This window comes from Drosophila persimilis, unplaced genomic scaffold (assembly GCF_003286085.1).
Source record: "Drosophila persimilis strain 14011-0111.01,24,50 unplaced genomic scaffold, DperRS2 tig00000124-arrow-pilon, whole genome shotgun sequence".
Lineage (NCBI taxonomy): Eukaryota > Metazoa > Arthropoda > Insecta > Diptera > Drosophilidae > Drosophila > Drosophila persimilis.
The window spans coordinates 11,629,421-11,645,751 of record NW_020825294.1 but is presented as its reverse complement, the minus strand read 5'-3'; the positions used below and the strand labels follow the sequence as shown (position 1 = coordinate 11,645,751).

The 16,331-nt window shown below is 46.8% G+C and overlaps 1 protein-coding gene across 1 annotated transcript in view; it reads left to right on the top strand.

Annotated features, from left to right (window-relative positions):
* Positions 1 to 16,331, top strand: part of LOC6598088 (laminin subunit alpha-1) — a 71,646-nt gene that overhangs the window by 13,226 nt on the left and 42,089 nt on the right. Inside the window, exons 2-4 of the mRNA XM_026987463.1 lie at positions 939 to 1,303; positions 12,705 to 14,593; positions 14,898 to 15,700. Of these exons, the coding sequence (XP_026843264.1) occupies positions 939 to 1,303; positions 12,705 to 14,593; positions 14,898 to 15,700 (3,057 nt within the window). The remainder of the gene's footprint in view (positions 1 to 938; positions 1,304 to 12,704; positions 14,594 to 14,897; positions 15,701 to 16,331) is intronic.

Sequence of the window (16,331 nt, the reverse complement as noted above, 5' to 3'; positions counted from 1 at the left end):
AAGTGGCCTTTTCAACGTGTCTGCACCTCCATATTCATTTTCATTTCCATTTCCATTTCCATGCCCCTCCACTCAATCCTCCCCGTGAATATACCACTTGAGTGTACGAATGCATTCACGTTTTCCAGGCGCTGCAGCGCCGACAGCTTAAGTGAGAAAAGTTTAGCTGATTAAATGTTTTGACAAATTGAATGCGCCACAAAAAATGAAAATATTTTCAAATTTGCCGTGAACCTTGACAAGGCTGAGCAGAAAGCGAAAGAAAATGTGAACGTTTCGATATACAAATAGTAGTAATATTTCCTGGCTTGGGCTTTGTTTTGAATCCATTATAATGGCATTCTTCGAGTGATTTAATGGAACTTCTCCCATCTATCCAATCCTCCGCCGTAGCCCACGAGAGCATGCAATTTTAAAGCAATTACGTCAACAACTTTGTACTGTTCGCAAGACTTTTCAACTTTTCGTTGACAATTGCCAAAACAGCAGCGGACTGCAATTTGGAGCTGCCAAACATGCAAATGGCATACCAGTACCAGGTCAACTGCCAGGCAACTGCAGCCAGCTGCTGGTCAGCGATACAGTTTATCTCGAAAGTTGTGGCCTTTATTGTTGCCTGCCATGGCTATCTGTGCACACCGTGAGATACTCGAACTCGAACTCGTACTCGTACAACAACGCTTCTGGTGCAAAGTTCAGAATAGCGCGGACTGGAGGCTGCCCCCTGCCTTGTCACTGATTTATTGGCAGTGTTTTATTGAGGGCTTGTTCCGACTTGTTGGCTGGATCAATTCAATTGATTGGCATGGGAAAAACTGTCAAAGTTTGAACAATCTGCAGAAGTGGATAGATTTCGGTAACCCTCTAAGATTGTACGACTCTAAGACTCCCTTTGAACTTCGATTATCTTAACATCAATTGTACTACTCTACTTTCAGTCCTCCGTTTGCTCAACAGCCAGCAGGCCGATGACGAATCCGCTGGCGTCGGATCATTGTCCAGTTCGGGAGGCCTCTATCCGCCGCTCTTCAATGTGGCACCACGGGCCTCGATCACAGTGAATGCCACGTGTGGGCAGAACGGGGCCGAGGAGTACTGCAAGCTGGTCGACGCCTATCCCCACCGGAACTGGGCCAAGCAGTGCGGCACCTGCAATGGCCACTCCTCGGATCGCGCCAAGCAGCGACCCATCGAGTCGCTAATCTCGCCCGGATCCGGCTTCGAGGAGATCTGGTGGCAGTCCCCGACGCTTCAGGGTGGCCGACACTTCGAGTATGTGACCATCACATTGGATCTCAAGCAGGTGAGTCTGATCAGAGATCATAGATCAGTTGAAAGGAACCCCAGATCGGACTCTTACGCGCGCTGTCATCCAATAACCCAACGATAGAGGCCGCGGAGTCGAGGCTAAGCTCTTGTGACAGACGACAGGCAACAGACGAGAGCTGTGATCCAGTTTGTAATTAAGCCGCTGACTTGTCACTCATTTACAAGCGATTTAACGCCAGCTCCGTGATCCATCCATGTGCATGTCATGGGCTTGTCCCATTGGAACTTTGAAATATGATCATCGCGACCAAGAGTCGAGCTGGAACTGGAACTGCAACTGCAACTGTACCTGAAACCAGTCCCAGCCCAGTCTTCATTCAATTCTAAAGCTCAAAATGGCCAACATAAATTGCTTTTGATGGAGTTTTGATTAAGCCATATTAGTTTACATATTATCGGCAAGACTTTCCCAAGTTGTGGAAGCGTGATTTCCGGGGTGATTGAGTTGTATTTGATGAGATGTATCTGATACAAGCACCTACCGGAAATGCAATAGTCTATATAGGCGCTGAGGTATTTTATTAGCGTAAGGCCCTTAGCATAGGACTCTTTCTCTCCGATCTTCTAGGGCCCCAATCAAGATCAGTCCACCCAGAAAGTTTCTCACACTTCGAATGGATATTTAAAACTCGATCGAGTGCTAATAGTCCTCCGATAGTGTTAATTGGAATTCCAAATTGGAGCCCACTGCCACCCACAACGACTCGTTCTGCCACCCAATCATCCTCGTCGGCATCTGATCCACACTTTCACAACCTTCCCGCAATAAAACGATGATGTGCTGAGCAAAAGGGAAGAGTGAAATCGGGGAAGAACGTACATCTGTTTAACATCAGCGGACACAAAGTTGACATTTCGAGTGCAGCTTGCACTTGAGTCTTCCGAGAGATACATACTCGTATTTCAATGTTTTGATATTATTCTTTCACTGCCACAAGCCCCGGATAGGATCCGATCTGCATCGGCCATAGCGAGGCAGACAAAGACTTTGGCCGGAGAGGCCAAGGCAGAGGCTGAGGCAGGGGAAGAGGCATCGAGTGTACACTTAATTAAAACGAGAAGCAGCCAAGAAGGAGGAACATCCCATCCACATCCACATCCACAGACTGGAAGTGATTCAAAATTAAAAACATTGTTTTTGCATATGCCCCAAAGTATGAAAGATTTATGACAGCCATGCGTATGCGTTCCTCTCCAAGGTTATTAATAAATTCCTGCACGCAATTCCCCCTCGCGAAAGGGAGGGAGAACTCTGCCAGCAGCCTCAGAAGCATTTCAATTGAGTCCTTCACCCCTTCACTTAATTAATTCTGACAGTGCCTAGCAATACTTTTAGATGGAAAAACAGAGACCCAGCTAAAATGTAGCTGTACTAAGCTTTTATGGTTCCACATAGTCAGCACAATATGTATGTAGATGTCAAGCGTTTGGCCATTTGTAAGCTCAATTGTCGCATGTTGAACTACATATTTGGTCAGACATCGACCGACAGAACAACGGAAAGATCTATGGGTTCCCATGATTATCTCGTGTGCACAGAGGGGAAGCTCGAGAAACGGAAAACGGAGTCAAATGAGGGGCATGTGTCAAAATTTACACGCTCTCATTACGTCGATTTGCCTGAGCGACGAAACAGAATATTTCCCAGCCTGTCAGAGGGCTTGTTCGACTGAACTTCTTTGTTGTTTATTTATTTAAAAATGCATAATTTGTTTGCTCTATCGATTAGATAGAAAAGGTCGAAGTCGATGTAGCAACCGGGATAATATAGAATGATCTGTCTACCAGATTTCCATAAAATGTGAGCCAGTGTTAAGTAGGTCGCAAAATAGTTTTCCATACAATACTTCCACAACCCACAATTTTGTAATCGGTATTTTAGTGTTTTTGTATGAACAATATCCAAGTATCCCATACAAAATATAAACGTAATGAAGTATTCTTTGGTCAGTGAAAAAATAATGGAAGAAATATGCGAAATAGTGGAGCCGAAGGAACAGACGAATCCAACGAGATAACGAAAATGATTGGTACTATGGAAAAAGAATGCCAAATCCAAAAATTAGTCAGCCCAACTACCGGAAATTCGGACACCACCAGAACCGCTCATCGGCACGGATCCCGATTCAAGCCGTCTCCTGAAGTCGCAATAGAAGCGGAGCAACAGAAACAGTTCACAACAATGCGGCAAATGATTTACCGGGTCAGATAGTACTCGTACTATATACATATGTATGTTAGAGCGCTTGATTCTTGGCTTATCTCTGTTCTCTTTGTGTTGTGTATTCATTCTGATAAACTTGATCTGTGAATGCAAGTATTTAGCATTTCAGAAAGTACTTTTTCTGTTACGATATTTAATATTTGATTTAATTACTAAGGGCTTTATTCGTATGCAGATCGTGGAAATAATATATGTAACGCTACTTATAGAAATGCAGATAAACTGGGCCGTTACGGAAAGAAGATAAATACTAGCTAGTCGGGCAGATCGAATAAATATTTATGTTCTCTTTGATCCAATCTTGAACGTTTTTGGCAACTATGCTGGCGGCAGTCACATCGCCAGAGCAGTTTGTTAGACGATCCACTGCCATCTCTGATCTGCTAACCACACCGACTAAGCACAGCGCTGAGGTTTCACACGGCACGATCACCCCGGCTCCACTGTCCCCATGACAGAGTTTCTTATCGTCTAGTAGGTTTATTCCCACATCGCCACTGTGCTCTTTTCGCACTGTGATGGCACCGGAGACGCTCGTCAAAAAGCCAGTGGCCGACCAAGAAAACACTTCTAACGATGAACCGTTCAAGCTTATAGGAGTTTTCAGGTCGTATGGCAGACAAACAACTTGCAGATCTTCACGGAGCTTTATATGCCTTTTCAGTATGATAATTCCTAGATCGTGGTTGTGGCTATTTCTTTCATACGCTCTAAAATGGAAGAAATTTGGTAAAAAAAATATGTTACTCGTATGGCAAAATCCCACTACATACATGTACTTTTCAACCAGTTCAACCGCGTAGTACTCTTCAGTAATTGTTATTACCTCGGATCGGTTGCCGGTCGTTCCAACGCGTATTTCGTCTGGCTTCAGATACATTATGCAATGGGCTGCAGTCAATACGACATGCAGTCCGATCAGATTGCCAACACACGCGAATTTATATTGCGTATCGTTCTTATTCGTATAAATGGGTACGACCCAGGATGCGTGATGGGAGTTTGTTGGATCGCCCGATTTGCTAAATGTGACAGCCTTATGGCGCCGAGAGTGGCATCCGTACTCGCACAGTTTAATCTGATTCAAGCACAGGTCCTGCAAGCCCTCCCATACGCCATTTTCGTTGCAAGTTACAATGTTTTTATCACTGGTCAGGTCCGTGAAGCCCTCGGCGCATACGAACTCCACGTGGGTATCAGGAGTCAGGGAGTATTTGTCCAACTGACAATTGACGCGTCTTCCATTCTCGCCGTGCTTGCATATGGGACTCATAGAATAAAGTTTGGTTAGCTCGCTCGGATTGCAAAGCTCTGAAAGTGAGACGGAAAGAACTTGTACTAGGAAAAGATACTTTGCAAAACGAGATTCTTACTGGTGCAGCGCGGATTGAAGTCCTCGATTATCCAATGTTTGTTATGGCATATAATGGTATCGTTAGCGGAGAGGTATGGCAGAAAGTAGTAGTTATTGCGGCACTCGAACTTCACTTGCATATTATGGATGGGTGGTTCGGTGATGGTGGAATAGCCGCCTTCGTGAATTTCGTAAATAATCATGGTCTCATTGTTGTACCAGTTCATTGGACAGCCATTTGTGCCATTCGTGTCCGGGTTTCTGTTCGCGAAGACAGGGTTGGTCGGGTTGTGCCAGGACCCGTCGTTCATGCACACATTCCATACTGTGTGATTTTTTCTCTGGCATTGCAGCTCGGCTGGTTGATTGGCATAGACAAATCGTGTTCCGTTCTTCGAATGGAACTTTGTGTTATTGGTGAATAGGTAACAACCGCCTGGCGGCTCGATGCAGATCATATCCGGGCCTTTTACCCAGTTTTTTTCCCCGTCGCAGACGTTGAACAACTCATCGGATCCGTCCAGGCAGTCGATTTTGTTGTCGCAGATATGCTTTTCATCGACTTTCACTCCGTTGGCACATTGAAAACAGCCTTTGCAGGGATCCAAACAGACTTCAAGGGACTCATCACGGCCATTGCTACAGTCGATACGGCCATCGCATGTTCTATACTGATGCACGCACTCCCCAGGTAGACATTCCATTTCTTCACTACTGTTACACATGCCCTGGACTTTCAAGTCCTTGAATCTTAGTACGTCAACCACACACAATTGCGGCAGTTCATCTGTTCCATCAGGGCAGTCCGTAATATTGTTGCACATTACTGCGTCGATCATTGCTACACCCGAGGCACAGTAGAATTTCCCCCGCTCCATGTACCCCGGGTGAGCCTTGCACTCTGCGAAGGACTCGTCGCTCCCGTACTCACAATCTGGAGTCCCATTACACCGATCATCGAACGAGATACACTTTCCGTCTTCTTCACACTGCCATTCCTTGTCGTTGCAGACTTCCGCTGCATCGCACCCAATTACGAGTATTGCCAGCCACACGAAAGGCTTCCAATTGAACATTATTGTGCTGTGTTCTGCTTCGAATGTTGTTTCTAAACATTAAAGATTAAAAAACATCCGCCTTTATGTTACGTTGTTGATGAACTGAGCAGCGACTCGCGACTAAATCTTCATTTTGTGAGTACAAAATAAGTTCGCGGATAAAAGATAAATGCCGAATTGCCAGCTTCGCAGTACAGAATCCTAAATACCCTTACAGTTCGACCAGAAGTAGTTCATTTTCTCAGATCGGATAGTGCTGAAAAGCCGGAAGTCAAAGAATTCAGGTTTGGGTTTAATTTTTTTAACTAGCGATCTCCTCCTCTGCACTCATCTCCACTCGGCATATATTGAGTATATTGAATCCCTTTCAGTATCGGAGATGGAGCCTTCCAGCGAGAAATTCTCCAGCTAATCTGCGACTCCGCAGTCTCTTCCACAACCGCAGAAGGGAAGTCAAGCCAAGCCCTTCTGTGTTGCTCTCTTATCGACATTGGCGTTGACCATATGTATACTATATAAGCATTTTTGTATTTTATTTATTTCTACAACAACTTTTAGAAAAGGGATATTTATTCTCTTCTTATTCTAGGTTATATGTACATTGTGTAGGTACGTACATAAGTGTGTATTTGTATCTGGTGCGATACCACCACCAGTCGATACTCGTCTATCGATAACCATTCTGAGCGCGGCTGTTGGCGGGAGTCTTTTTTGTCAAGTCGCTGTTGTTCTACTACTTATCCAACAATTCAAGAACCATTGTATTTTTTGTTAGCACGTTTGAGCCCAATCATACTACATATAAATAAACATTGGAAAATTTTAATTCCTATGAACACCTTATGCAATAGACAGGTGTAGTTATATAATGGCTACGATGCTGATTTGTATATCCTTCTTCTGTGTAGGCCGGATGGGTGTTCCCAGTAATATTTTTGGTCTTAGTTTGCGGCGAGTTCTTTGTGCTAGAGCATTTGGGTGTGAGCGAAAAGTCTATGTCTATTTGGCTTAGTATTTTAGCTTGAAATATGCTGTAGTCCATAACGCCATATCGGGGCAGGTATGGTCATTTGTAGCAGGACTTTGTTTTGAGAATAGTTTGTTGTTAGGGTTGAAATTCCTAGGTATTTGAAGGCATACTGCCTCGGTCTGATAATGTTCCAAGTGAGAAGAGTCCTGGTCATGTGTCTAACGTAGGGACTAATTCACTGTGCCACAGAGACTATGGAGATGTTGGCGATAAGTGTGTCGCTTGGATCATTGCTCGGAATATCATTAGTTCTAAGCATACTCGTATCATGCGCGAACAGGCTGTAAAGTGGAGGGAGAATATATACGAGCATGCATGGATGGATAAATAAATGGTCAGGAAAGATAATCGGAAAATGAACCATTTGGTTTTAGTCCATTTTTCAATCACTTTTCGTGAGATCCGAATAATGTCGATCTGCGTTGCAGCTTTACCAGCAGCCAAGATTATATTTGGTTTTGTCAAATGAAGTGTTTTGTCTGTCTGCGTGCTTGGGTTGTGGAAATATCTGAAACATTTGTCACAACTATTTAGAAACACATTAGCGAAGAGATCCCCCAAAAATCCAACCCAAACAAGAACACAATTTATGACCTCTGACGAACAGTCGACATTGACGTTGGTGTCTCTGTTTGTCTATTCTCGGGCGAAAAATCCGTTGGGACTTGCTGTTGAAGCCGTTCAACGGCCTCTCCCGCCCATGAGTAGATTTTAACAATTAGACTAATCGAGTGATTTACAACAACAACAACAACAACAACAACAGGCAGCAGCCAGAAGAAACGACAGGCATGTGTCAGCGATTTGACAGCTTAAAATATTTTCCCCCGCTGGAAACAGGCGACAGTCTCTGACAGTCCTCAAAAGACCGGCCGGTAAGAACTACATATGGCCCGAGAATACCGTCTCTCTGTCTGCCAGTCAGTCAGGAATTCAGGCAGTCGGGCAGTCAAGCAGTCATTCAGTCATTCAGTCATTCAGCCAGTGTGGCAGTTAAACATTCTGTCAGGCTGTCTGTTCCGACAACAATGTCTAGATTTATGCTTGAGTTGCTTGGGGCGCGCGTGACTAATTGAAAGTCTAGCGAGAACTCAGGGAATCGCGATTATAGGAACTCCAAGTGCAGAGACTCTCAAACCGTTGGTGAAATAGTTCCATCACATTGAAAGATAGGAGAAGTGCTACGACCGTACATTTACTTAGATATGCAGGTACTATAAGCAAGGTCCCCCTACTTATTTGCCAAGGTCGGCTTTAGCTGTATCTGTAGCATATACTTATGTCCCATTGTTTTGATGGGGCAAGATCATTTATTAAAACCAGTCGAGGCGCTTGGAGTTGCGGCACAAGTATCGCGACACTCCAATACGCAATTCTCAATTTCTACTGGTGCTCTTTTCTTGATGGGATCTTTTTGAATGGAGAAAGATAAATACGAGAAATTCGGTTGATTTTTTTTAATATTTTTCCTTTTCTAGACAGCTTTGCGGTCAATCGATGTCCTGGTCCTGATGGCCAGAATTCTTTAGGACTCATTGGAAGGAGCTTTACCAAATACAAGTTCTGACATTTGTTTTCTCCTAGCCGTTTCGAATCTTTTGCCTGAGCTGTGGAAAAATCGGATATTTTCATTGGATATTGTGGATTTTTATATTTTGTCGGCAGACATCTGACCGGGCTCAGAAATACGAGTACTTGCCATTTTCAATGTTTGATGTTAGTCGTTTGTTGTCGAGTGTGTATCTTTTGCTATAGACATTTAATTGCTTCATTAAATTTAGCCAAATTTGGGAGGAAAAAAACTCAAAAATACGAGTAGTTGGGCATGCGGGCGCTCGAGAGGCCGGTCATTTGGCATCGGTATTGCTTTCGTAACTGTAATTCAAATGTTTGACAAGTTGTTGCAACATTCGCTGCACCAGCAACAGCAGCAGCAGCAGCAGCAGCAGGCAGCAAACAACAACAAAAGCAACAAAAGCAATGGCAGCAAGTCCAACTGCCGCCACAACTACGAAAGCAACAAGCAAACCGTGATACAAGCCACGTACGCGACGCATTTTAGGCGCAGCAATTATTTTAATGGTCAATTTATTTATTTGTTTTGGCTGTGATTTCAGTTTTCTTTCTTTTTTAGGATTTTTCCTGTGAATTTTTACTGTGAGGCCTTGTACAGAACGCTTCCTTCAGTCTGGCGTCGTGCGTTGCTTCTGCCTCTGCTGCCTCTGCTGCCGCTGCTGCAACAACAGTCTGTTGCATTTGCATACATTGCGTGATTGAAGCTTCGCTTGAAATGTTTTCATGCTATTTACCAGGAAGCCTACCCACCCAGTAATGCCGTCCGTTTGCCGTCGGCTTGTGACAAGTTCCACATTTAAAGTCTTTCCTTTGTCAATTTATTAATGTTCAGCTACCTTAGTCATTATATTTGTATCACTGCAAACAGAAAAAACAGAACAAGTAATCAATTCATACTCGCGGTGCAGCCACAGAGTGATTCAAAGTTATTCAAAACCACATTCCTTACCAAATGGTAAGCAGCAGCCCGCCCGCTTAGCACTCGAAATGTGCCCCACCGAAAGTGGGGGGACGTACTTGTTCAATTTTGATGATAAAAGTATGCTTTTTACGCGGACTCGGAGCGCAGAGCCAGTTATACAAAACTTTGCTCATTCTTGAGCCGCATTAATGCGCCAATTCTCAGAGATAAAAACTGGCAGCAGACAGAAAACTTTTCGATTACTTCTGAGCGAACGCTGAACAGTGAACAGATAGGAAGACAGAGAAGAAAATGCACGAAAATGCACGAAAATACACGAAAATACACGAAAATACACGGGAAAGGAAACATGTCTGCCATGTGGGTTCGGGTTCATTCACCATCGTGGGGGGTGTTATCTGAAAACGTGCCGGCCAAAACAGCCAAAAAACAGACCACAAAACAGCGGATTCTAGTACTTCTTCAAATGGGCCAGAAAACTTTATAATTTGCCAAAAAATATGCCGAGATAGGCCGAGTGTGGCGTGTGGTGTCTAGCAGGCGAAAATAAAACTAAGACCAGAGCCCCAAATTTGTTGTCTTTTATTTGTGGTGTTTCAGTCTGTCTACTTCAATTTTTCGCCTGTTTATTTTTAAAATTTTACGATGTCGTGAGTTTTCCGTTTGCCTCCCTTTTTTTGGCAATTAACTGAACAGCAGACGAGCTTTGGGGCAGAGGAAGTTTGGCTGTCTATGCTGGCTATGCCTGATGGCTGTTCCTCATTGAGCGATAAATATTTGATTGCCATAAATGTTAATTTAGGTAATTTATGACATGCAATGCTATCTCCCCGCTCCCCATTACTGACCGGCTCCTCCCTGTCTGACCCTGTCCCTGTCCCGGGCGCTGTTGCTGTCCCATTCATATTCGCCTTCCCAACTAAGTTGTCTCGACTGAATGATTTAACAATTCTGTTAGATTCTCTTCGATTTGGCCCTATCAGTTGACAAGTAATCTTGCTACAAGTTGCAGCACTCCTCTCCCTGACCAAATATTTATACTGGGAGTGATCGTCGGACCGTGGATCGAACGGACCGATGTCCGTTGTTGGGCCGTTGGTCTAAACTGATAAAAACGTCAGAGCGCTACCCTTGAGGCCGTCACAGTCTCCTGCCACCTGCCGCCTGCCGCCGATTGCAATCTACAACGATTTTCACATCTCCACATGGCAGGAGCAGAAGGAGTCCATGTTCCCCGTCTCTCTTATCTGGAACTTGTTTCTCTCCGACAGGGACAGGCAGCAGGAAGTTTGTTGCTTCGCAGTCCCAGAAGCCCAGGCTGTCTGCTCTCAAGCTCCCAAGCTCTCAAGCTGATTGCGATCAAGGTCTTGGGCAGCAATTTGAGATGGACAACATAATTCAGTGCCGATAGCTTATCGATTTGGTTTCATTGTGCCAAGTTCAGGGGCAGCAGAGCGAATATAATCCCAATAGAATCGGGAGGAATTGGAACAACCTAGGAGTGCATCATGAAATGAGGTGTAATTGCGGTCTAGAATAATATAGCTAGAGTGGAGCTGAAATGTCCCTCATCTTTATCCAATCAATCTATTTCAAGATTCGTTAATGAATACAATGCATTTTTCACACACTCCAAACTCTAGGCAAAATCAACTCCAGTTTCTCACTTTTGGAGTGTTTTCACGACACTGGAAATATGCCGCTACACTTTCTGCCCGTCTCTTTAGGCTGCTTGCTTGCTTACGTTATAATCTTATCAGTCGGACAGCTGCTGTTGTTGCAGTAATCGAATACAGGCGGCAAGGCAATCCAATGGAGAACGCACGCATGCGCACACTGGCTTCCCACTCGATTCAGCGACTCGACTCCTTGGGGTTTTGCTGCACCTATCGCACCGCCTATCTATCGCCTGGTTACATCTGGGGAAAAGTGTGACGAGAAAAACGCTCCTGGCGATGCCATTAGCTACTTAGTGAGTTGGGGTAGGCAACCCGAAGAGGCTTTGAAATTTGATAGAGTTGTTGGGAGCTGGTGAGGATTGCTGGCTGCTCCGCTGCTCTCAGATATCGCAGATATGCATTTGGAATGCTGTTGCCGTTGCCGTTGCCGTCGCCGGAGCCGGTGCCTGGCTTATGATGACTAGCGAAAAGCCGATAGAAAAAAGATAGATCGAAATATCTCGTTAAATGGCGCCATGTGGCCAAAGTCACTGCGTCGTAATCAATTATACACCTTGCCACACCTTCGCCACAAGTCGCCCGTCGAAAAATTCAATTGCATGCCTTTTATTGATTTTTTCCCCTCGTTTCGGCCTGGGCCTGGGCCTGTGTGTCTCTTTTTTTGGTCACTGATCCTCGATAGGCGCAACATTTTCAGCGTCAGCGTCTCGCACACGCGACGCTTTTGGCATTTCGCTTTTTGTTTAACAATTTTCCAAATATCGTTTGTCAGCCGGTGCTGCCGGCCACGTTGAAAGAGCCAGGGGGGTCGGGGAAAGGGGTTTCGGGGGGTCGGCGGGTCGCTCTGGGGCTGCGGCTGGTGGGTTGACAGTTTGGAAAATTTATGACGCGACGATGCCAATGGTGGGCTAAAAGATTTCGCTAGCACTAGCATTGGCAGCACTGGCAAAGATATGGACAGTATAGCCAGCTTGTTGGTAGTCGCAGATGCAAAGATATATGTACTTGTACACAACGCAGCCGAATAGAAACATCAGCCAGTGACAGAAACAGTGACGTTTGGGTGCGTAGATAATTTATAGTCCATTTGCTCAGTGGCTGTAAGACTAGCAGGCGTGCTACCACCAGTGAGGCCTTAGTGCTGGGAAAATTAGTTAATTTAAATGCACAAAAATATCTGAATGAAATAGCGAATGTGGAAGTAGAGGCTGGGTTTACTGTGTACTTTCTTGTTGGACAAAAACCGCGTTAGTCTTTAGGGACTGGACGGATAGGAGACCCTGTGTTTCTGGATCGAGTTCTTCCTTTTTCTTTAACAGAGTTTCGGCTTCTATTTCACATATCTGTTCCATAGTATATACTTAAGAGTAGGGAACCTATTTGGTTGATGGAGTGAGAGCCTGCTAGCGAGTACTTTAAATAAATAAGTTTAATATTTAATGAAATATTTAATGAAAAAGATTGCCTCAGGCGTTAATACACTCTTATACAAAAGTAGTATATTCATTTCCCATCTACCATTTCTGTTTTCAGACCTATCAAGTCTTCTTTGTGATGCTCAAGTCGGCGAATTCGCCCCGACCAGCCTCGTGGATACTCGAAAAGTCCCTGGATGGCGTCGACTATGAGCCCTGGCAGTACTTTGGCCTGAGTGATGCGGACTGCAGGCGTCGCTGGAGTCTATCCGGACAGAACGGCAAATACGTTTTCCAGAACGACACCGAGGTCATATGTTCCACGCAGTTCTCGAAGCCTCTGCCCCTGGAGAACGGAGAGCTGCATGTGTCCCTCCTGAAGAATCGTCCGGGGGCCATGGACCAGAGCCCAGAGCTCATGCAGTTCATTACCGCTCGCTACATGAGGATTCGTCTGCAGGGAATGCACTCCACCGCGAATCTGGACAACAGCGTGGACTGGCTGCTCGACTCGCCGTCGCTGGAAAAGCGCAGCTTCTACTCCCTCAAGCAGCTACGGGTGAGTGCCCGACTGGACTGCCACGGACACTCGGATCGAACGCAGGAGGCGCCGGGTAGCCCGGTGGTGCAGTGCGTCTGCCAACACAATGCCTGTGGAGTCCAGTGCGAGGAATGCTGCCCCCTTTTCCAGGATCGACCCTACCGACTGAGCGAAGAGTGCGAGATCTGCCAGTGCCACGGCCACGCGGAAAGCTGCTCATACGACCCCTTCCTGGACAAGGGCATCTGCCAGGGCTGTGCGAACCACACGGCCGGCAATGAGTGTGAGTTCTGCGAGAGCGGATACTACAGGGAACTGGGCTCTGGCCTCACGGAACCATGTGTGGCGTGCAGCTGCGATCCCATCCGTTCCACCGGCAGCTGTCATCCCGAGGGCGGCCGCTGCAATTGCCTGGAGGGCTTCCAGGGCAACCAGTGCCAGGAGTGCGCTCCCGGCTACTACGGAGAGGAGTGCAAGCCGTGCGAGTGTGATGAGAGGGGAACCCTCTCCTCCGACGGCTCCTGCTCCGGCAAATGTCAGTGCAAGCTCAATGTGGAGGGGGAGACCTGCTCCGAGTGCGCTCCCGGGTACTTTGATTTGAGCGATCGGAACCCACTCGGCTGCTCCAGCTGCTGGTGCTCCGGTGTCTCCGATACCTGTCACAGTGCCAAGCTGCAGACACTGGCCTTCGAGACCCTCAACGATTGGAAGCTCACGGACATACAGAGGAAGCTGTGGTTTCCAATATCGGTCGATGCGGAGAAGGGCCTGACCTTTGGCAATGAACCGGACGAACTGGAGGCCATCTACTGGCAGGCACCCTTGGGATACTTGGGCAATCGATTGACCAGCTACGGGGCCAGACTCCAGCTACTGCTCTCGTGGGTTGTGATGCGGGGCGACACCTCGGGAAAGTCCTCGACGGGTCCCAATGTGATCTTGTGCGGCAAAAACGGACTGAAGATTGGCTATGCCGATGACTCCTTCGTGGGCCTGGAGGCCAGCCTGAATGTGACCCTAACGGAGGAGGGCTGGTACCATGTGCCGCCCGCCATCAAAGACATCAAGACCAGATTAAGGCGAACCGAGGGAGGGGAATATCATGGGGAGGCGGTGACCCGGTCCCAGTTCCTCTCGGTTCTCGTTTCCCTTGACGCCATGCTCATCCGCGCCGCCTTCCACACCGACCAGGTGGAGACCTCGCTTGTGCGGGCTGTCATCTACTCCGGCGGCGTGGAGCTCGGTGCCCAGGCTTCTACGCAGGTAGAGCAGTGCCTGTGTCCTGCCGGCTACACGGGACTCTCCTGCGAGGGCTGTGCCTTCGGCTATAAACGTATCTACGAGAACTCCACTGAGCACCAGCTGATGAGCAAGTGCATCCCCTGTCCATGCAACGGCCACTCGAACTCCTGCGACCTGCAGAGCGGAAACTGCGGCGATTGCATGCACAACACATTTGGCGAACGGTAAGTTTTCAAATCGATTTTCCACCTTTAGCCAAGGCACGAACCATGTAAGGTTCTTGAACTTGATAACTCACCGCGAAAAGTGCAGTATAAGCTTAGAGCTTTAAAGCTCTTGCATACGATTTTCATTGATGTGGCAACACTTCCAACTAAACAACGATGTTCTAACAACTTTCAATGATGTGGCAACGCAAATGCATTAAAATGATTTTGAACGGTTATTAATATCTAAAATATTATTTGTCTACATACATATCCTCTTTTATGATTTTATATTATTATTAAGCATACTTTTCTTTTCCAGCTGTGAGCGTTGCCAGCTTGGATTTTACGGGAACCCCCTCCAGGGAACGCCTCACGACTGCAAACGTTGTGCTTGTCCGTTGCCCGAGGACTCGAACAACTTCTCGCCCAGCTGCCAGCTGAAGAGCTACAACTACATGGATCTGAATCCGCAGTTCGAGCTGATCGAGCACGCCGAATACATTTGCACGCAGTGCCCAGAAGGGTTCACCGGCGACCACTGCCAGGTGTGCGACGACGGGTACTTTGGGGATCCCCTTCAGATAGGCAGCAGCTGCCAGCGCTGCGACTGCGCCGGCGGACCGTGCAACGTGACCACCGGCGCCTGCATTACCTGCAAGGGCAACACTGAGGGCTGGCACTGTGAGCGCTGCAAGTTGGGCTACTGGGGAGATCCTGCCGTCGGATGCGAGCCCTGCCTCTGCCATGCCGAAGGATCGGAGAGTGGTCTGTGCGATAGCACGGATGGCCAGTGCCTGTGCAAGCCCCGATTCGCCGGACAGAAGTGCGACGATTGCGATACGGGCTTTGCCCATGTGGACCTCCGCTGTCCGCCCTGCAGCTGCGATCCCCTGGGCACTGCTGTCCCTGACACGTGCGACCCACGGACGGGTCAATGCCAGTGCAAGGTGGGCGTCATTGGTGTCAAGTGCCACGAGTGCCAGGATGGATTCTTTGGCATGAACGTAGATGCCCAGCAGCTGGAGGATCTGGCTGCCCTGCGACTGGCGCAAGACGATGCCGACTGGGAGCTGGTCGCAGAGACCGACGATCCAGCAGACGACTCTACGGTGGCCTGCGAGGGTAAGTACCTAAGATTACCTACCATTCATTTAACCGCGCCAAGCGCCTAAGAACAAAGAAATGCCTCAGAATGAGCACGCTCTCCTTCTGATAAATCGGGTGCACCAATGAAGAACAGATGTGCGGGTCGGGTCCATCAATAACTTGGAAAACATAATTGAATTTGTGCTCTACATTCGAAGGCAGATGGAAACGAGATGGTGATATGGTGCTCTTTATTGGCCCCAATTTAAAGAGCCTAATGCACAAATCAGTCAAGTTCTCGGTGGGATCATCGATGCATCTGCTTCTACGGCACAAAGTGGAACACACAGATTTCGAGGATCGGTTGCGTTGTTCTTGAACTTTTTTCGGCAGAATTAAGTGGAGCATGGGATCGTGAATGTAATTTATGCTTTAATTACTATTGAAAAACATTTCTCAACTGCCTAAAATCACGGTATCATCTCGAAATATCTCAGTTTTACATAATCCAAGCATTAGGCAACAGAATTACCATTTTACCTCAAGTCTTCATTGCTTCAAATTCCACTCATCTATCATTCAAAATGCATTACAGGCCCATTACAGGCCCATTGTAATGGGATACTCTATGGTAGCTGGTTCTCCTTGAAGTCGGCTTTTTCATCAT